Here is a 21,719-nt window from a genome sequence, read left to right as displayed (position 1 = left end):
GCCACATTCCTAGCCTCTATTTTCCAGAATTATTTTGAGACAGATTTCATTCAGTGTTTCATGTCTTGTAACTGCACTGTATTTTCTTTACATTTGATTCTTTCTAGGGAATTTCAGTGTAATCTAACATTTAATAAGTCATTCAGTTAGTTGAAATTCGTATTAAACTTGTTTTATAGTCCTCAGAATATTATCTAAAGCTCCTGACTCCCCATCGGACACCTGTAATGTAGATGGTGATGCCAAATACATTAGAATGTCCACTTCTTTTTTTTGTTGTTATTGTTGGTTGTTGGTTGAACTCTGGGTCTGGGCCTTATCCCTCACTTTTCTACTCAAGGCCATCACCCTACCCCTTTAGCCATAGTGCCACTTCCGATTTTCTGGTGGTTAATTGGAGATGAGTTTCAGGGACTTCAGTGCCCAGGCTGGCTTTGAACTGTTATTCTCAGATTTCAGTCTCCTGAGTAGCTAGAATGCCCACTTCTTACCAGTATTCTCTACTTCCTTCAACTCCCTCCTCCTTCCCCTTCCTCCTCTCCATTTTTACTCCCTCCTCTTCCCTTGTCTCCATCTTTCCCTCTCTCTGCCTCCCTCCCTCCCTCCCTCCTTTTCTTCTTCCATCTCTCCCTCCCTCCCTTCCTCCCTTCCTTCCTCTTTTCCTCTTTTCTTCCTCCTTTTCTCCCCCTTCCTTCCTCTCTCCCCCTTCCTTCCTCTCTCCCTTTCCCTTCCCCCCCTACCCTTTCCCTCCTGCACCACTTTTCCTTTTTCTTTTTTGGCAATAGTGGCGTTTTGAACTGAGGGCCAGGTTTTGTGCTTCTTGAAAAGTGCTTTTCCCTTTGAACTACCACCTCAATCCTTATTCTTAGTTCTTTTTCAGATAGTGGCTCGTGCTTTTGTCAGGGAGCAACCCTGGGCTTCAGCCCTCCTACTAAGCCTCCTGTAAAACTATCTCCACACCTGGCTTGTTGGTTGTAATAGATCTCCCTAACTGACTCAGTCAACTTTGAACATTATTCTCCCAATCCCAGCCTCCCAACTAGCTCTCTCTCTCTGTAATTTTCCTACACTTCTTCATTCACTCAGAGGCCCAATCCTTCAAAGTCCCTGCAGGACATGTGGTTGTAGTTCCAAGTCTGTGTTTGAAATGATTTGTCTTGTTGTCCTAGAGTGTAAAACCTCACTGGAGCTTGTGGTTAGTTGTGGTTCCATAACTTCCTAAATGACTGCTCTGCATCCTTCTCAGCCATTGCCATCTAAGTGGAGGATTTCCTTTGCCTCCTATACTTTTGACTTCTCTTATTTGCTAAAGCCTTCACTTTATTCTTTCTTAGTCACAATTTATATATATGTATATATATGTGTGTGTGTGTGTAATATAGCTTTTGATATTATATTTCACAAACTAGTTTTTTGTTTTCCAGTTAAAACCTAACCAAGAATGACAGTATTTATGACTAGCTTTGACAGGAATATGGCACTTTAAAGTCTATTACTATCCAGTTAAAGTAGAAGATAATAGTTGCTTAAAACACACACAGACACACACACACACACACACACACACACACGCACACACACAGTAATCCTAGCTACTTTGGTGACTGAGATCATGGTTCAAAGCCAGCAACCACCCCCACCACCGGGCACTAAAGTCCAAGAGACTTTTTGCTTTTTGCCAGTCCTGGGCTGGAGTTCAGGGCCTGAGCGCTATACTTGGGCTTTCTCAAGGCTAGAGCTCTACCATTTGAGCCAGAGCTTCACTTGGGGATTTTTCCTATATATGTAATACCAAGGCATCGAACCCAAGTTTTCCAAACCAGTGCAATCAGCAGATGACACCTCAAAAAGGCTATTGCTAAAAGCATTTTCTGCATTCATTTGATCCCAGATTTTTTTTAAATCTCAAAATAACTCTCAGAACTGCCTCCGTTGGGCTCTGATTTGGGAAACTCTTATATGAAACATGGACAGCAGCTGTCTCTACATGTCCTCTATAACTCTTGACAGTATGTCATGGTGACCAACATTTTGTAGTCCCGTTGTTAAAATATTTTAAAGCACTTTTGTCGGAAACAAAGGCTGCAATTGCAGAAAGTGTTCAATAGTGGAATTGTCATTTTGGCAAGTTTGTGGTAACAGTTGTCACAGACCACTGCCAGGGAAAATATAATAATCATACATGTTTAATCATATATGTATAGAGGCCGGGAGTTTGGCCTAGTGGTTAAAGTGCTTGCCTAGCATGCATGAAGACCCGGGTTCGATTCCTCGGTACCACATACATAGAAAAAAGCCGGAAGTGGAGCTGAGGCTCAAGTGGTAGAGCTCTAGCCTTGAGAAAGTCCAAGGACAGTGCTCAGGCCCTGAGCTCAAGCCCAAGACTGGCAAAAAAAAAAAAGACAACCATATATGTATAATCATACATATTTGTCCTGGAAACTGAACTAATGTACAATATTATGAATACTGTAAACAAACAAGTTGGTCATTTCAGATTAACAATTGATAGCTTTTTCTTTTTTTTTTGTGGACAGGAAAATAAAAATGTCTATACTCACTTCTCCCAGAGGGAAGGCAGAAGTGGTTCATTGCCGAAGAACAGAATCACAGGATATTTATTGTATCAAAAGACTCATGAGAAAATTTACCCAGAAGCTGTTTGGGAGACTTAATCTCATCTTTCTTCTGTAAGTATAGGCTAAGTAAATTCATGAGTGTTTATCCATTTTATTACATGACTAGCAATGTGGCAGAACACTTGCCTAGCATAGATAAGGCCCCAGGCTCAATCCTCAGCATTAGAAAACAAAGTCAACAGTTTTATTACTGGTAAGAGCTCCCATTCCTTTGTCCTCATAGGACTTAGATTGGGGTAATGGGCAGCTTACAATGTAGTTTAAAAAATGTATAGCAGGGCTAGGAGTTTGCCCTAGTGGTAGAGTGCTTGCCTAGCATGCATAAAGACCTGGGTTTGATTCCTTGATACCATATACACAGAAAAAGCCAGAAGTGATGCTGTGGCTCAAGTTGATAGAGCTCTAGCTTTGAGAAGCCCAAGGACAGTGCACAGGCCCTGAGTTCAAGCCCCAGGACTGGCAAAAAAAAATGTATAGCAACCAATCCCTGGGAACAACCAATCTCTGTGTCAACCTGAAAGGTAAATGGGAAGACTTCTCATGGGCTCTGGGTCCACCAAAGTTAAATGAGAACTTCAATTGTCCCATCCCTGTGTAGAGGTACTTGTAGGTAAGCTAATAATATTACTGACCAGATTTTGAGAATTTATGTCAGGCTGAGTATTTGCCAGCATTATCTTACTGATAATTAGATGCTTGCTATGCTCACATGACTATTTGACATAGGAGTTGGATGTAAGTGGCTGAGCCTGGGTTTGTTTTTACCCATTGTTTAAAATGTTCTAACTTGACAAATACAGATTTTATTTTCTTAAAATATCTTTTTTTTCTTCCTGTTTACTTATAGATGATTGTAAACACTGAAATATAAACTAGTAAGACAGTAAACAAAAGCTAACTATCTTTTTAAAAACACCACTAACAACAAATACATATTTTATCATTCACAGTCATGCTCAAGAGAAAAGGTTGTGGCCCACCTTAGAAGTCAGCATACTTTGAAAAATAAAATAAAATATTTAATATCATTTCCTGGAACTTCCAAAATAGATGTAGGTGCCCAAATAGTTTTTCATGTTTGGTAATTCCTGTCTCTTTGCCAGTTCAGCCTTAACGTTTAATAACTTAATTTCTTTTCTCATCTATTTTTTAATGGTTGTTCAGGCACAGAGATACAGAATGAATAAAGCTGATTTCACTTAAAAATCTAGTTACATTTTAGGGGCAAACATGAGCAAATCTGGTGAGGCAGATAGTAGAGAATGAGCTGGAAGCAGTACCCATGTCCAGAGCTGATACCATGGTGGTGATGGGAGAGAATGGGACAAGAGCAGATACCATGGTGGTGATGGGAGAGAATGGGACAAGAGCAGATACCATGTGGTGATGGGAGAGAATGGGACACTGCTGGGTCTCCCATCTGTTTATGATAGATGCCAGGCAACACTGAGGTCTCTCATTTGCTCAGATAAAAAAAAGGCAAAATCTCCTACACCAAGTTCTCCATCAAGTGCACTTAAATAAGTGTTGGCTGCCCTTGGGAAATTTCCTAAACAAATTGAACAAATGCAACATTAATGAAATAGGCTCTAAATTTCTATCATATGAGCATAATTTGTGTGAAATACATATGCATGTGTGTATACATATTGTATATGCATCTGTATATAATAGTGTATACATGGACAGTGTTTCCATCATTTGGATTACTACAAAGAGCAATTTAAAATCTAGTTTCTAAAAATATGCCTTTTTTTCCCCCTTTCTCTTTTGCTTCCTCCTCTGGCCCATTTTTTACTCCCAGTATGGTTTTTATCTGCCCTGTAAAATAGTAATGATGAAGGAAATAGTAACAGGTAGAAATTGCATACATAAAAGGATAATGCTACAAAAGTTACTTTTTGAGACAGGCAGCCATTTGGAAATTGTAGTGCATTTTCCCATTAAAACACAGCTTTTCTGGCTGGCTTCCCAAGCCAACTGGCAAAGGCTTATTTAATCTGTACTGTGGGTGCAGGATGAAACCAAGACACATAGAACCTAAGCACCATCCCCATGGTTCCCATGATAAATGAATGTCAAGTTAAAATTGGGATTCCAGGAACGCAACATCCCTTGCTCCCCAGAGATGATGCTGGCTGCCCTCTCCCAGTTTTTGCCCACCACCACTTCCACAATCATTTTTGTCACAGATTATCTATGTGGAATTTTGTGCCATTTTTTTCCCTCATCTGAATCAGCCTGAAGCCAGAAATCATTGTTTTGGAAGTCCAGGGCAGCGAAGTCCCAAAGACTTAAGAGCTAGAGGGCAATAACCTCCATGATAGAATGAGAGGCAGAGGATTCATTGAATTCAGAACTTAGAGGGCCACCATCTCTTGCTAATAGGTCCTCCGCGGGTACTATATTTTAACACCTAGAAGGACTATTCCACTGCCTCCTTTCTTTGGTAGCCGAGGCTTGAGGAGGATGCTTGGACTGGTGTACTTGGTTAATTCCTTCTTAGCTAAGAGGTGGTATCCTGTATGATTGCCTGAACTTTCTTATGAGGAGGAGACAGTGACTACAGGTGCTGAGATTGACATTCTAAGGGCATTTTTTTCCCAAGAGATTCCCTACAGAGGGCACTAGGAAGTGTTACTCAAGGTGATTTTATATAATACATACATGAGCAACTTTTGTTTAAAATGTTTTATCTTGGTGGCACTGGAGTTTGAACTAAGGGCCTCATGCTTCTTTAGCTTGATTGCCCAGTTAGGCACTCTTGAGCCGTGCTTCCAGCCCAGCTATTTGCTGGTTATTTTGGAGAAAGAGTCTTAAGGACTTTTCTGCCAGAGCTGGCTTTAAAATGTGATCCTTCAGATCTCAGTACCCCAAACAGATAAAATTAAAAACATGAGCCACTGGCCCTAGCTAAAATTTTATTTTTATTGAAGTTTCTTCTAGCAAAGGAGACTAGTTTTCCATTTACAGTACTGATAGAAATTTTCTGTTAAAGTATTTTTATTTAAGTCAAAAGTTAATTGTTTTTTTAAAAAACATGACATTAAAAGTACAGGAAGTGCATATGTATGAAATGATTGTTTGATGAAATGTTCTAGTAATGTGATGTACTATTATATTGAAAAAAAAAGGGACATGAACACTATGGGTCATTTAGTTCTATCCCTAAAAGCATGCAACCCATAATTCCACCTAGAGCTGCTCTCCAAAAATAAAAACAAAAGTCCCATCCAGGCTTGGTGATAAACTTGGGTAATTCAGATATAGGAAAATAAGGGAGTTCAAAGCCAGCCAGGACTACAAAGATGCTATCTAAAACCAAATCAAAGAAATAGAAACCAGGTCAAGTGCTGGTGGCTCACACCTATAACCCTAGCTACTCAGGAGGCTGAGATCTGAGGATTGTGGCACTGAGACAGCAAAGTCTGTGAGACTTTTACCTTCTATAAACTACTCAGAAAAAAGCCAGAAGTGGCACTGTGATTCAAGTGGTAGAGTGCTAACCTTGAGCACAGAGAGACTCAGGGACAGCACTCAGGCCCTGAGTTCAAGCCCCAGGACTGGCAAAAAAACAAAAACAAAAACACCAAGGAAATACAAACCAGAATATTGATAGATATACAGTGCATAGGAGCCCATGTTATCCCAGTTTGCTCAGGATTTGACTGGTTTTAGCCCTGAAGTTCTCATGTCCAGGAAATCCCATCAGCAACAATTGCCCATCCTAACTGAGTTTTAGTTAACACAGTGGTCTTAATGACATGGAGATTAAGATAGGGAAAAGCATAGTCAAGTAGCTTTCCTAGTGAAGAGCTGATTCCACAACATCTGTTGAATGAAAAGTTATTTTAAAGGAGAATTTAGTGGATGATAACAAATGTCCGCCAAGTTCTACCAACATGCTGCATTGTCAATTTGTTTCTTGAAGCGCTAAACCTCAGGCATTAGAGACTAAGCTCCAGGGAGGGAGAAAAAGACCCGTTTTTCACTTCACTTTTGGTCATCTTGATTCATGTGTGCGATTTATAATTATTCCACAGAGAAAAGGCAAACCTTGCCGTCACCCTCTGTAATGACAAAGAGGAGATCATGGCGCAGGCCACCTTCGTGGACTATCCCAACTGGAATGTTGCCAAGCAGGATAAGTGGGTGTCCTTGTTCCGTGAGCTGGACAGCGACCTCCCATGCACAGTGAGAACCCCGTACCCTCCCCCCACTCTGCCATGCCTGTCAGAACAGCCTTAACCTGGAGGGGAAGACCTGTGTTTACAATGCTGTCCTTTCAGCTCTTGGGCTGAGAAGTTCAAACTCCACAGAAAATAAGTGACACCAGGACAGTTCAAACTGGTGTGAGCTGGGGGATGGAGGATAGCACAGTCAGCCAAGTGCTGACAAGCCTTGGCCCTGGCTGTGCTAATGAGAACCCGGAGCAAGGAATAAGTGGAAGTGTCAGACGTCTCTGAGGATTTGATAGGTTGTTAGAGACTCTGTCACTTACATAGTTACCCTTGTAATAATGACAACAGAGCCTTTGCCCTCTCACAGTCTGACTTTTCTGATGTCTTTAGCTGTGGTCATATATAACCTGTCAGCATTTTGGAATTAATTCAATGGTTTCTGAGAGTCCAGTCTGGGTATTCTTTTTTTTTTCTTTGTCAGTCCTGGGTCTTGGGCACTATCCCTGAGTATCTTGGGTACTGTCCCTGAGCTTCTTTTGCTGAAGGCTAGATCTCTACCACTTGAGCTACAATGCTGCTTCTGACATTTTTTGTTTATGTGGTACTGAGGAATCAAACCCAGAGCTTCATGCATGCTAGGCAAGCACTCTACCACTAAGCCACATTCCCAGCCCCTGACTGGGTATTCTTGAGTGTGGTTTGGCAGAGCTAGGCCGGCCTGTTTCTGTCTCTCATCTTTCAGTAGTGCATCCCCAAAGCTCTAATATGAGCTAAAAGAGGAAATACTGATTGGATGCATGGATACTGGTCTTTAATCCTAGCTATTTGAGAGACTGAAATCTTGAGGATCAAGGTTCAAAGCCAACCTGGTCAGACCAATCTGTGAGACTCATTTTTTTTGACAGTCTTAGGGCTTGAACTCAGGATCTTGGCACTGTCCTTGAGCTGCTTTTTTTTTTTTTTTTGTGAGTCATGGGGCTTGAACTGGCCTGGGTGTTTTCCCTGAGCTCTTCAGATCAAGGCTACCACCCTACCCTTGAGCCAAGCTCTACTTCCTGTTTTCTAGATGTAAATTGGAGATAAGAGTCTCAGGTTCATTTGTGCCCAGGCTGGCTTTGAACCTTGATCCTCAGATCTCAGCCTCCTGTGTAGCTAGGATTACAGATGTGAGCCACCACACCTGGCTCCTGAGCTGCTTTTTGTTGAAGGCTAGCACTCTGCCACTTGAGGTACATTCCTAGTCCTCTGTGAGACTCTTGTACCTCTGCTTCTGGTTCCTTTGCTAGACACAACTCAAGTGGTAGAATGCCAGCCTTGAATGAAAAAGCTAAGCAAGTCTTGAATTCAAGACTCAGTACCAGCACACATGCACACACACACAACTGTTATAGGATTAAATTAGTTAATACATTGAAAGTGCTTAAAAACATGTTATTGTTGTTCACTGGACTTTAGCTTGTGTTGTTTGTTTTCAGAGAACTTTCAAGCCATGACTCAAACGTATGACTGCTTCTAAGCCACACACCAGGAGTGGATAAAGGCACATGATGTGGGTTGATAACTCAAAGCCATCTAGAAAACTATAGTTAGCTCTGAATCTTGAAGGATTCTACCAGTTTTCTCATAGAAAATGTTCAAAACAAGTTGTGTATGTGTACTGAATGTGTGCAGACTTTCAGCATAACAACCATTTGCATAGCATTTACATCATATTAGTTATTGTAAGCAATCTAGATACCATTTAAAGGGTATATGAGGATTGCATGGGTTATATGCAAATACTATGCTTATTTTTTCCCTTGGAGGTACTGGGAATTGAACTCAGGGCTTACTTTCTGGGCAAAGCACTCTGTCACTTAAGCCATGCCTCTAGCCTTATTACTAATTTTTCCAGATGGATCTTACTCCTCCTCTCTCCCCCTGCCCCAGCCCCAGCCCCAGCCCAACCTTGGGCCATGATCCTTCTACCTCTGCCTTTGGAATTGGGGCAATTATAGGTACCACCACACTTAGTGCTACTCTGCCATTTTGTACAAGGCATTTGCATTGCGCATTTGTGGATGAGACTGCAGAGTTCCTGGAACCAATCCCCCACTGACACTGTACTCAGAAAAGCAAGCTTGTATTCATGTACAGGCACTGCCCTCTCCAGTTAGCTACTTTGCATGCACTATATTTTGGATTTGAACATTTGCTTATGGATACAATATTCTGCTATATAGAAGATAGAACTACTATTGATTGTTTGGGCCAGTTAACAGTCTTAAAAAGTTACAGGATGAAAAACTCTTAAAAGTAAGGATTTAATCTTAAAAGGATTTAAGTAAGGATTTAAGTAAGGATTTAATCTGAAAGGCTATCAGAATCTTGCTAACTTTGAGCTTTCAGCTTCCAGGTTTTCTGGATCCCAGGAGTAATATTTGATTCTGACTCTGGGAATGTTCAACAAAACAAGTCTTTGGATCCCTAATGTGACATCTGCCTTCCATCCTTCAATTTCATAAGAGAATCTTTTCCCCCGTCATGTCCTGTGAATAGAGCAGCAGCTGCTGACTCAGGAGCCCCGGAGGGAGGGCGATTGTCTTTCAGTTCACATAGACACCCTTGGAGACAAGATGATGGAGTTCCTAATCGATTTCACTCCCCTGCAGGCCCTTCCCTGTGCACAGTGCACCTGTGAGGGCCGGAAGGAAAGGAAGAGCACGGGTGTGTGCTGGCTTTCACCACAATATGATTCTAGTTTTCTTCAATAATTCTCAGCTCTTAGGGCAAAAGGCAGCAAAAGGAGTTGGGGTAGAAGACTCAAATGCCACCTGGATAACCTTTTTTTTATTATTGTATTTTATTGTCGGGGCAATGTATAGACAGGTTACAGTTATATTCGTCAGGCAGTAGGTACATTACTTCTCGAAGATTGATACTCCTTTCCTTGTTTTTGTCCTCCTTTTCCTCCCCCTCACAATCATCTTGTTTTTCCCCTTCCCTTCCCTATTTCAAGTAAAAGTATGTACAATATACTAGGTAACAAAGTACAGATACAGTAACCACATGAGGTTAACCATAAGGAGGAAAAAAGAGAAAAGAAGTAACTTCATATCCCTTAGACATGTGTCATCTCCAAATATCTGAAGCCCTGGATATGGCTGCCCTGATCCCCTCCCTGACACTGGCTGAGTCCCAGGCTGTTTGCTGACTCAGTGTTTAATCATCCGTCTTCTTTTTTTCCTGCAGTCTCTGAATACCCTGTTCATGCACCTGTTTGTGGCTGTGGATGAGTATTCCCCTGGCTGCTGCAAAGAGATCATCCGGTGAGTACAGAACCCTGGGCATGGTAAGCATGAAAGAGGTGTGTACAGGTGTGTGTGTGGGGGGGCACACTTGCGCCAGTACTAGGGCTTGAACTCGAGGACTCAATATTCAGTGCTTTTGCTTTGCTGTCCCAGTCATAGCTAGTATTCTACCACTTGAGCCATGCCTCCAGTTCTCAGTTTTGAAATGCCATGCACTTCTTTTTTGGGTGGAGCATTTATTTTGATTGTTGTTTATGATCACCTTTACCATTTTAGCAGCAACAATATTGCTAAAAGATAATTAACTGAACTTTGAAACTACTTTTCCATAAACTCTGTGGCTAAGAGGTAGAAGAATCACTCAAAAAAGTGAATTTGGGGAGGTAAAGAAAGAAAAAAGATCTCATGTTCCCCACAAGTGGATTTTCTCCATGTCTTCCTTAGCAGCACATTATCATGGCAGGCTACAGAAGCTTCCTGAATAATAGGACTCAGGGAAAGATAGTCCCCAGAGTCATTGAGTACTAGTGATGTGGTTCTGACAGCCTGCACAGACTTTGTTCTTTTTTTGGGGTGGGGGGAGGGAGTAGTTCTGAGCTTTCACTTTGTAATGTCACACCAAACTATCCAGATGCCAGGTCAAAGGTTAATGTCAGCAGAAATCTGGTGTGCTGCGTGGACATGGCACCCTTTATTCCCTGGACCTCCCTGGCACAGACAGCAAAGAAGCCCTTAGCAACCCAAGAAAATCTTCCCTGGAGATGAACTGCATTCGCAGACAGGGAACAAAGGAGCACCTGTGGGTTTCTGGACACTTGGTTTTTCCAGTGGTGGCATTTGTCCCCATAAGGTACAACCTGGTGGGATTGCTCTGTTACTAATACCCAATCATTCCTTGCCAGGACAGTGTTTAAGACTGTGCCAGAACTGCACTTCATATTCCTAGTAGTGCCATCCTTCATGAGTATAGGTAAGTCCCTTTGCCACCTTCTCTCTCTATAGCTGACTTGGGATACTGGCTCACAATTGCTCTTGGCAGTGGTGAAGAAGTTTGCTCTCCAGCTCTCAGTGTGCCATGTGCATGTCTGATTACGGCCATTCTAACATGATTCTGAGCTGGGTACCAGGGCCTCATGCTTATAATCTTAGCTACTCAGGAGGCTGAGATCTGAAGATCTCAATTCTAAGCCATCCCAGGTAGGAAAGTCTATGAGACTCTTGTCTATAGCTCACCACTAATAAACCAGAAGTTGAGCTCAAGTGGTAGAGCACTAACCTTGAGCAAAAAAGTTCAGGGACAGTCCAGGTCTGGACTTCAGGCTTCAGGACTGGCACATAAATGAACAAAGCCCCTGTAATTTTGAATGGATATTATGTTTTTTTCTGAAGTTTCCCAAAACTGTTCTTTGACAAAATGAGATCGTATTTTTCTTTCCTTCATTTAGGTTCAGCTCTCATAACAGTTTTTAAGCAAGTGGGGAGCATTCCAAGCATGACGTACAATGAAGACTTTAAAGTGTATGTATGTCACAGGGAAAAGCACTACCCCCAGCTGCACATTCGCAGAGCCAGGTACAGTGGGATTGGTGCCTCAGTGCTCTTAAACCGAAGATTTAAGAGCAGTTACTTTTATCAGGGTGGCTTTTCAGTTTATTTTAATGGGTTTTTACTTTTTGGGTGGCAGTACTGGGGTTTGAATTCAGGAACCCCACCACTTGAGTCTCAGCTAGTTCTTTCTGCTTTAGTTGTTTTCCAGATAGGGTCTCCAGGCTGGCTTCAGATTACCATCATCCTACTTTTGCCTCTTGGTAGCTGAAATTACAAGCACGAACCCTCATGTCCAGGTTGAGATGAAGTCTTGCTAACTTTTAGACTGTACTGGTCTCAGAATGTGAGTCTTCTACTTTTTACCTTCTAGCTTGCTAGGATTACAGGCATGAACCTCTATACTTGGCTAGAGTCTTTAAAGTACCAGTTCTCACTTAGGGATCATAAAATATTTGGGTTAAATTTTTATGAGACTCACAAGTGGAACTCCACTTAGAAATTTTTACTCTTTCCCTTGGTGTCAAAACTTATGGGACTACACCCAAGCCCAGAGTTCGAGCCCCATGATCAATTAAAAAAAAAACTTGCAGGACTAGCTGGTTGAAGGTCCTTATTTAGTTCTGGATGGCTGCAATGCTATGCATTTTCTGCTAGAGGGTTCTGCAAACACAATCCTTAGTCCTACCTTCAATGAAATTACTTTCAAATGAAAGACTTAAAAATCTAGTTTTCCCAGTAGAATCCACCTACATTCTGACACTTAGTGAATGAGTGTGCTAATTAATCCCAGAGAGTGGTTTTCCAAGCTGAATGTCTTCACCATGGGGAAGGCCTCAAGTGTAGCAGTCTCTAGGGGATAAGCAGTGTTTTGAAAGATGGCCCCATTCTGTCTCCCACTCTGCCAGGTCCCATCATGTGTCTTTATCACTCCTCCCTTAATGAGTGGGCCATGTTTCCCTTCTTTCAATCTGGGCAGCTTATGCCTGCTTTCATAGTGGATCATGGTAGAAGAGACTCTAGACCTTGCAAAGCTGAGACATTTCTGTTTGCTTCTTTGGGATGTTTGCTTTGGAAGAAAAGAGCTGAGCATGAGAAAGGGGTCTGAGCCAGGCACCAGTGGCTCATGCCTGTAATCCTAGCTACTCAGGAAGCTGAGCTATGAAGATTACAGGCAGAATAGGAGTAGGAACATCTACGGGACTCTTATCTCCAGTTAACCACTAAAACTGGGAAATGGAAGTATGGCTCAAGTGGTAGAGTTGAGCAAAATAGTTACCTGAGAATGCAAGGCCCTCAGTTTAAGACCTAGTCCTGGCACATAAAGGAAAAATAAAGAGGTCTGACTGCCCAGAGAAGCTATTGTGCAGAGACCATGAAATGCCGTGGGCTTCAAGGGCTGAAAGCCTCTATATTTGCATGTAGAAATGTCATAAACTCTATGTAGTACAATTAATGTATCTTTGTATTAAAACTAGAAAAGAGAGAGCAGAGTGTGATAGAAGTAAGAGTCTCTGAAAGTGGCAGAAGATGCAGTGAAATAGCATGATGGGAGTACTGAATAGAGGCAGATACTTTACCTTGAGAAGGCCGTGCTTGAGAGCTGCATGTCAGTGAATGGGTATAAGGGTCCTCAGCTTGGCTTGACTTGCTGCGTGCATTGATAACATATAGATTGGTACTGATAGAGATAGATGACCAAAATCAGAAATGAGAGGAGTTATCACTACAGGTCCTACAGACAGTAAAAAGGTAAAAAGGAATATCATAAGCTAGTATACATCAGCAATTCAAAACTGTAGGTAAAATAGGTACTTTGAAAACCCCCAACTGCCAAAACATTTAAGAAAGAATGGGCAACTTGAATGCTTTTGTATCTGTTGGGAGAAATGTGTATCTGAAGTAGTTGTGATCGTGCATACCTATAACCCCAGTCCTCAGGAGCTGATGCAAGAGGACTCTGGTTCAGGTAAGCTTGAGCTCTCTAGTGAAGAATAAATAGCAACAACAAAGACTGCATCTGCACTAACATGTACTGGTTTGCATAGCATTTACATTGATTTGAAGTGTACAGAAGAATATGTGTATGTTATATGAAATACTATGGTATTTAGGAGTTGGCATCCTCAGACTGTTTTTTTGTTTTTTGTTTTTTTTTGGTGCCAGTCCTGGGCTTGAGCTCAGGGCCTGAGCTCTGTCCTTGGACTTTCTCAAGGCTAGAGCTCTACCACTTGAGCCTCAACACCACTTCCGGCTTTTTTCTATTTATGTGGTACCAAGGAATCGAACCTGGGTCTCTGTGCATGCTAGGCAAGCATTCTACCACTAGGCCAAACTCCTGGCCGCATCAGACCCTTTTTTTTTTTGAGAGGGTTCTGAACTTAATCTTGTATGGTTACAGAAAGATAACTATGCTTATATATAACCATATGCATTATATAGATATGCATACACATACACAGTTATATGTATGTGCATAGTAGTTTCATATGTTCCATTAAGAAATTAGGACAATTTGGCCTAGTGGTAGAGTGCTTGCCTAGGATGCACAAAGACGAGAGTTCGATTCCTTGGTACCACATACATAGAAAAAGCCAGAAGTGGTGCTATGGCTCAAGTGGTAGAACTCTAGCTTTGAAAAAACCCAAGTGCTCAGCACTGAGCCCAAGCCCAGGACTGGCCAAAAAAAAAAGAGTTAATGGAGGCCTCTACTTACATTTCAAAGGAAGGCCCATGAATGACACAATCAGGATCCCCTACGGGTAGCCACTAAAGTTAGAGTGTGAATTTGTGAGGGTGAAGCTGAAGACAAGTTAGATGAGATGATCCTAAGACGTTAGTTATGCCAGGAACATGGAATGTCTTCTGAGGAAAGGCATTGAGCAGCTTCCACCCAAAAGGCACAAGAAGATTCTAATCATCAAGGCTGTAATGGTGCCCACCCCCTTTGGTGACCACATCACATACCAAGTGCATTGGATGCCAGACATGAAGGATTTAATGTTTCCCCTGACATGTTCGTGTTTTGTTTTGATCCAATTCCTTTCTATGCCCTTCTTTCATCCTTTTGGGGTGGAAGTGTTTACACTGTGCCAATGTGTATTGGAAACCTCTAGTTTTCATTTAAATTCTTTTTGGGGCTTACACCTACAAAGTTTTCCTTGAATCTCAGAGGAAACTTTGAACTTTTGAACAATACTGGAACTGCTAAAAATCTACGGGGACTCTCAAAGATGGGCTGAGTACATTTTGCATTACATAAGATAAACATAAAATTTCACTGTGGTAAATGACCTAGAGTATGTATCAGGTACTCATGCTATTTTTTTCCTGTAGTGTAGGTACTTAGAAGGGGAATTTATGCGTAATATCCAAAATTTCAAATAAATACTAGCATTTACAAAATAGTATTAAACATCGAAACAAAATATCATGCCAATGTATATTCTAACTACTCATCAAAGCTGGATGTTTTCATTAGATAGGGACTAGGCATCTATGAATAGCAACTTCAAGGCTTTATGTATAAAGCTCTCCTATTGAACTATAACCTCAACCTTTGGAGATTTTTTTCCTCTATTGGAATTGTTACTAATCTGTTGGACCGAATCAGTGTTTTATTATTTTAAATAGAGTCTATGTGGATTTGAATGCCATTATAAAAGTTCCATTTTAAATGAACAGAATACTTGAACTTAAAGTAATTTGAAATTTAGAAGATATCCTGATAGATGATTAAATGTGTCTGCAACATAGTATTTTTGTGTGTGTTGAGGAGGAGATTTAATTACAGTTGAAGGATGCCCCTTTCTTTTATATATATATATATATATATTTTTCTTCTTCTTCTTCTTTTTTTCCAGTCCTGGGCTTGAGCTCAGAGCCTAAGCACTGTCCCTGGACTTTCTCAAGGCTAGAGCTCTACCACTTGAGCCTCAGCACCATTTCCAGCTTTTTTTTCCTATGTATGTGGTACCAAGGAATCGAACCCTGGTCTTCATGCATGCTAGGCAAGCACTCTACCAGTAGGCCAAACTCCCAGCCCTCATATATTTTTATTGTAATCAATAGAATGGTTACATTCACCAGATAGAAGGTCTATTGCTTCATAAACATTGATACCCTTTCTCATATCTTGGTCCCCATTTCCCTCCCCCCACCCCCGCTCCTCACTTGTTTTCCCTCTTTCCCTATCCTATTTCAAATAACCAAATAAGCATATATACAATATATCAGATAATATATATACAATATATCAGATAACAAGGTAAAATACTGTAACCATATGAGATAACCAAGGGACAGCAAAAGAGATGAGAAATAGCATAGTACATTAAGGACAATAATCACTCATTATATGGCTTTTGTTTCTATATCCTGGAGGTCCTTTCATTTAGCATCATACTGTATGTCCTTATGTGTCTAGATTTTGTTCTATTGTAAATCTCTGCTAGGAAAGCCCAAGGTTTCTACTGGATATGACAAATGAGGGAAACCATTGAGCCTATGTTCCTTTGAGTTTGGCTTACTTCGCTTAATATGATTTTTTTCCAAGTCTTTCCATTTCCTTACAAATGGGGCGATGTCGTTCTTTCTGACAGCAGCATAGAATTCCATTGTGTATAAATACCACATCTTGTTGATCCACTCATCAACTGAGGGGCAAAGGATGCCCCTTTCTGAAGGTATTTTCCCAACATCCAGGCAGTGTGCAGTTTGGATTTTGGTGGTTAGTGTTTTCTTAAGAAACATTAAGACTTAAATATATTCAGCATAGCTACTCAGCAAGGCAATATTGCAATAGAAAGCTAATTCTGAATGTGACATGTACAAAAGTATTTTTTGATGGCTTCTTATTTGTTTACTCTGTGGCCCATATTGGCTTCAAACTTTGGACCCTCTTGCCTTAGCCTTCCAAGTGCTAAAATTATATACCAGATATTTCTTTCACTTTTTAGTAAAGTGACCTTAGCTAATTTGCTCAGATATCTCACTTGTCCTTCAGGATGTAGGTTACCAAATTAAAAAGGATTAAGATGTACTAAACCCAGAGCCTGGCTCCTAGGAAGCATTTGCTCACCATTGGTCTGGTAGGTTTTCCTCCCTTCTTTTGCTTGCTCTCCTCCTCCTCCTCCTCCTCCTCCTCCTCCTCCTCCTCCTCCTCCTCCTCCTCTTCCTCCTCCTTTCTTCCTTCTTCTTTCCTCCTCCTCCTTTCTTCCTTCTTCTTTCCTCCTCCTTCCCTCCTTTGTGTTCTCTCTCTCTGTCTCAGGAAAGCTTAGTGGTATGGCTTGTGGACTTCCAGGAAACAAAGACCAGATTCCTCAACCTGAGATCTTGTTCATACTACTTTGGTTAAATAACTGCGCCTCTAAATGTCAGAAAATCTGAAAGGAGAAAATCCCAGAGTAGTTCTAATGCAGAGAGATGAAAGTTGGTACTTTGGAATGAGGTAGGGACATTATAAGAGAAGTGCATATTAATGAATTCAGGAGGGAGATTTGACTCTGTGTGTACGTGGGGGGATGCGCGCACTCATGAGTGTGCATTCGTACTGATACTGGGGCTTGCACTCAGGGTCTCACACTCTACTCTGATGTGGCTTTTTCACTGAAGAATGATGTTCTACCACTTGAACGACACCTCCACTTCTAGCTCTTTCTGGTTCATTGGAGATGAATCTCATAGATGTTTCTGCCCTGGCTTACTTTGAACCAGGATCCTCAGGTATCAGTGCTCTAAGTAGCTAGGAATATAGGCAGGAACTACTAGAGTCCAGCTGAATTGTGATGTTTTGACTATGCCTTTGCTTGTAGGTAATAGAAAAATGCGACAACTTTTAAAATGACCTTTCTTCAGAATGTTTAGCTTGAAGTTTTGATGCTTGTAGATACCAAATTTTACGTATTTTAAATTTTATTTATGTAGTTCCTTATCCTCCTTCATAACACTAGGACCACGAAGACAGTGCAGAACATCCCACAGGCGTAGCCCTGCTTCTCTTAGGCAGCCTCATCACTCTCATTTCCTCCACAATTATTTTTTGACATCTGTTTCATCAATAGTTACTTGCACTGATAATTAATGGTGAGGAACACAATTCTTAAGATATTAAACCAGTGGAGGGCTGGGGGATGTAATTATCCTTCAGCCATTTAACTAGCAACATATTCAGAACCAATGAATTAACATGTAATCCCCTGTCCCATTTCTTTGATTTACCCATGTGGAAAATTATGCTGTAATCTACCCCTCTGCTTAGACAGTAATTAATGAAGTTACTCTTCTGTGTTTTTCATTATATCTGAAACAAAACATAGCTGATTCTGTGTATACCTTAAAGAATCCACAGTTGGCTTAATTAATTAGCAGTAGTGGATTTGAGAAGTTCATAGATTGAGATTGCCATGGTTCTTCTTGGGGCAGTCTCTTTTTCAAGTTGGGAAGAGATTCCTCCAAGGACAGGATTATAGACTGTCAGGCAGTCTTGCAGAATAACTAAATTTTCCTTCATGAAATGCTGCTTCTCCCCACCGCTCCTTATAGCTGTGATTAATCTTGGCTCAAGCTTATTGCCTTTTAAGGATGAAAGAAAAATTAGTTATTTACAAAAGCAAGACATCCAGAGGCTCCTAACACAAAAGAAATAAATGTTTAAGGAAAAGGAAATGCTAATTACTCTGATTTTTATCATTCCACATTATGTGCATATATCAAATGACCACACTTTAATCCCTACATATGCATAATTGTTATACTAGTGAAAAAATCTTAAATTTAAGAAAATGAAAAATTACTTAAAGCATAAGATTGGAGGGCTTGGAGTGAAGCCTAGTGGTAAAGTGTTTGCCTAGCATGCACAAAGCCCCACACACAATTCCTCTGTACCACATACACAGAATAGGCCAGAAGTGATGCTGTGGCTCAAGTGGCAGAGTGCTAGCCTTAAAACAAAAACTCAGTGCCCAGGCCCTGAGTTCAAGGCCCAGGACTGCCCCCCTCCCGCCAAAAGTTCATGAGACTTATTTCCAATTAACCACAAAAGCAGCCAGAATTGGAGCTGGGAGGCTCAAGTGGTAGAGCGCTAGCTTTCCATACAAAGCTTAGCAACAATTGTCAGGCTCTAAGTTCAAGCCCCAGAACCAGCACACAAATAAAAAAAACCCTCCCTTTAAGATTTTGGTATTTCCCAAGGAATGGAAACTATGCAGTGTTTTAAAACTCATTTAAAGTTCTAAAATAAGAGTATGTAGTATAGAAATGATGAATATGGGATAGGGAAGGGGGAAAAACAAGATGAGGGGCAGGGGTGGTGAGAGAGAAATGGGGACCAAAACATGAGAAAGGGTATTAATGTTTGTGAAGCAATTCACCTTCTATCTAGTGAATATAACGTAACCCTTCTATTAATAACAATAAAAATATATTTAAAAAAATGATGAATATGGTTTCTTAAAGAAAGCCACTAGAGGTCACTAGAGATCTTGGAAAGAAACAGATGCTTTGTTTTCTGTCTGAACAAAAAGACAAATCTGTGGGTGTCCACTATAATATGTTCTCTTATTCCCTTGTGGAGAGGGAGAGAGAGAGTGAGTTCAGGGTAAGGAGCTGGCTTGACCAGAACACATTGTTTTCTTTTTTTATTTACACTACACTGGATTTTCATACATTTTTTTCTTTTGTTGTTGGTTTCTTAAATGTGTATATATACACATGTTTCATCTATTTCTGGCATTTAAAGTGACAATAGGATCACTTAAGCACTACATTTAAAACCATTTAAATCTTTCTTGTAAAGGTGATGAGAAGGAAAGGTAGTTATGTAAGTAAAGTATGAGTACATTTCATTTCATTTCATTTATTTATTTATTTATTTATTTATTTATTTTTTGCCAATCCTGGGGGTTGAACTCAGGGTCTGAGCACTATCCTTGGACTTTCTCAGGACTAGTGCTCTACCACTTAAGCCACAGCACCACTTCTGGCTTTTTCTATGTATGAGGTACCAAGGAATCAAATCTGGGTCTTCATGCAGGTACTCTACCACTAGGCCAAACTCCTGGCTGCATTTCTTTTTAAACAGCCTCATTCTCTCCCACTTAACCCTCCCTACTGCCCTCCTCCTTCCTTCTGCCCGCCTCCCAAGTTGTATACTTAATTTCTAATATAGTATCTAGTGTGTATCATTGCTGTATTAGATCATCCTTTGTGATTCCCTTTCCCTTGCACAGATCATATAAAAGTACATACTAGACAAAGGGTACAGAAAACTAAAACAGAAAAAGAAATAATTACAGCATATAATAAAACCTTTTGTTTCCAATTCTTGGAGTTCATGTTGATATGCTTTATTATATATGATCCTATGCACTTAGCGATTGGGCTATTGTGATCCCCTGTTACTAATATCATAGACATATACTAGATATTACACATGAGGGAAATGATGTTCCCTCATGTGTAATAATTAGTACACATCTAGGACTCTCCTAGCAGAGGATTAAAATAACACAAAACCTAGGTACATAAGGTCATAGAGGATGAGACTAAATGGAAGGATCTCTAGGGTATGGAATGAGGTTTATCTTGTGTGATCGTTCTTAAGGTACTATGTTATTTCTTTTCTCTTTTTTTTTTTTTTGCCCTCATGGTTAATCTCATGTTGTTACTGTATCTGACTTTGTTACCCGGCGTATTGTAAATATGTTTGTTTGTTTATTTGAAATAAGAAAGGGAAGGGAGAAAAACAAGATGATTGAGAGGGGTGTAGAGAGAGAATTGGAGACAAAAACATGAGAAGTAATGCACCTACTACATGACGAATATGACTGTAACTCCTCTGTACATTATCCCTACAATAGAAAAGATGATACATAGCTATATCCACATAAATTTCAGAATCTCAGGGCTCTGAGAACCTTGACACTTTGAAAAGTTCATACAGAAAAAAAAAACAAATGATGAAAATGATGCAACCTACTTTTCTTGGGGCCTGGCTTGATTTGCTTAATATAATTTGTCCCTGTCTTTCCATTTCTTTACAAATGGGCAATGTCATTCTTTCTGATGGAAGCATAGAACTCTATTGTGTATAAATACCATATCTTCTTGATCCATCGTTCTACTGAGGGGCAACTGGGTTGGTTCCATATCTTAGCTATGGTAAATAATTCAGCACTACATTTTAAAGGCTTATTAATGAAATTCAAATCCTCTCTACTTATGGGAAATGCTTTCAGACAGGAAAGAGGACACTGCAGTCTTCTGATATGAAGGTGGCCTGTCACTGCTGTCTTCACAGTCCTTAAGGATGAACTTCCTATTTGTGAATTTTCAATGGTGGTTTTGCTGGCCAGAACATCATGTGCATATCTCCCACACTAGCGAAGTCAGCCTTCGTGTTGTCCTTGAGGGTGGTAATTACACAGCAGAGCTGCTCGAATGCTGTGTTGATAAGGCATTTTGAGGAACTATTTGTCACCAAGGCTACTTATAGAAAATTCTGTGGGTTTCACAGCAGCATGATACACCTGAAAATGAGAACTGACAACCTGAACACGATGATTTCCTCTTCTGTTTATATTTCCTCTCCCCACTTTCCATGAAGCCGAGGAGAACCACCAACCAAGCCACCTTTCATTTTGCCTTGACCTGAGTTTCATTGACACCCCTTCTTCAAAGTGAGGTATCTCTGAGAGGCTGTTCATCTTGAGGTTTGGGCTCAACTCCATTTTAATCTGGCACGGTTTTCAGAGTCTGCTGGACAGTTAGATGCCTGGGAAAATATAAGTCTTCACAGTGTGGACCTTTTCTTTTCTCTAAACAAATAATACAGTCCATCATTAATGACATTTGAAGCACTTGGCCATCTGAATGGAAGACATGAGAGAATACTGCTTTTCTCTCAAGAGGATTGGGTTATTTCCTTGCTAGTTTGTGCTGATGAATTACAGTAGTCATTGTCATTGGGATTATAAAGCTGGAAGTACCAGGTATGCGCAGGTCCTCCAGTGCTAAATTCACAGTGATACGTGGCTGTCCAAATGTGCCACTCCTCAGCCCTGCTC

The 21,719-nt window shown here is 40.7% G+C and overlaps 1 protein-coding gene across 3 annotated transcripts in view; it reads left to right on the top strand.

The window, feature by feature from the left end:
• Positions 1-21,719, top strand: part of Cfap61 (cilia and flagella associated protein 61) — a 242,416-nt gene that overhangs the window by 2,814 nt on the left and 217,883 nt on the right. For 2 of the 3 annotated variants that reach the window (XM_090351924.1, XM_090351925.1), the window contains exons 2-6: positions 2,538-2,690; positions 6,683-6,833; positions 10,052-10,128; positions 11,013-11,080; positions 11,556-11,682. In XM_090351924.1, coding sequence (XP_090208050.1) covers positions 2,548-2,690; positions 6,683-6,833; positions 10,052-10,128; positions 11,013-11,080; positions 11,556-11,682 — 566 coding nt within the window. In that variant the 5' untranslated portion in view covers positions 2,538-2,547. Of the gene's footprint in view, positions 1-2,537; positions 2,691-6,682; positions 6,834-10,051; positions 10,129-11,012; positions 11,081-11,555; positions 11,683-21,719 lie in introns of those variants that run through there. The other variant, XM_090351926.1, reaches the window with a different exon arrangement.

This window comes from Megascapheus bottae, chromosome 18 (assembly GCF_031878675.1).
Source record: "Megascapheus bottae isolate mThoBot1 chromosome 18, mThoBot2.hap1, whole genome shotgun sequence".
In the NCBI taxonomy this organism is placed as follows: domain Eukaryota; kingdom Metazoa; phylum Chordata; class Mammalia; order Rodentia; family Geomyidae; genus Megascapheus; species Megascapheus bottae.
The sequence above is the reverse complement of the archived record's forward strand: the minus strand, read 5'-3'. Positions and strand labels throughout refer to the sequence as shown.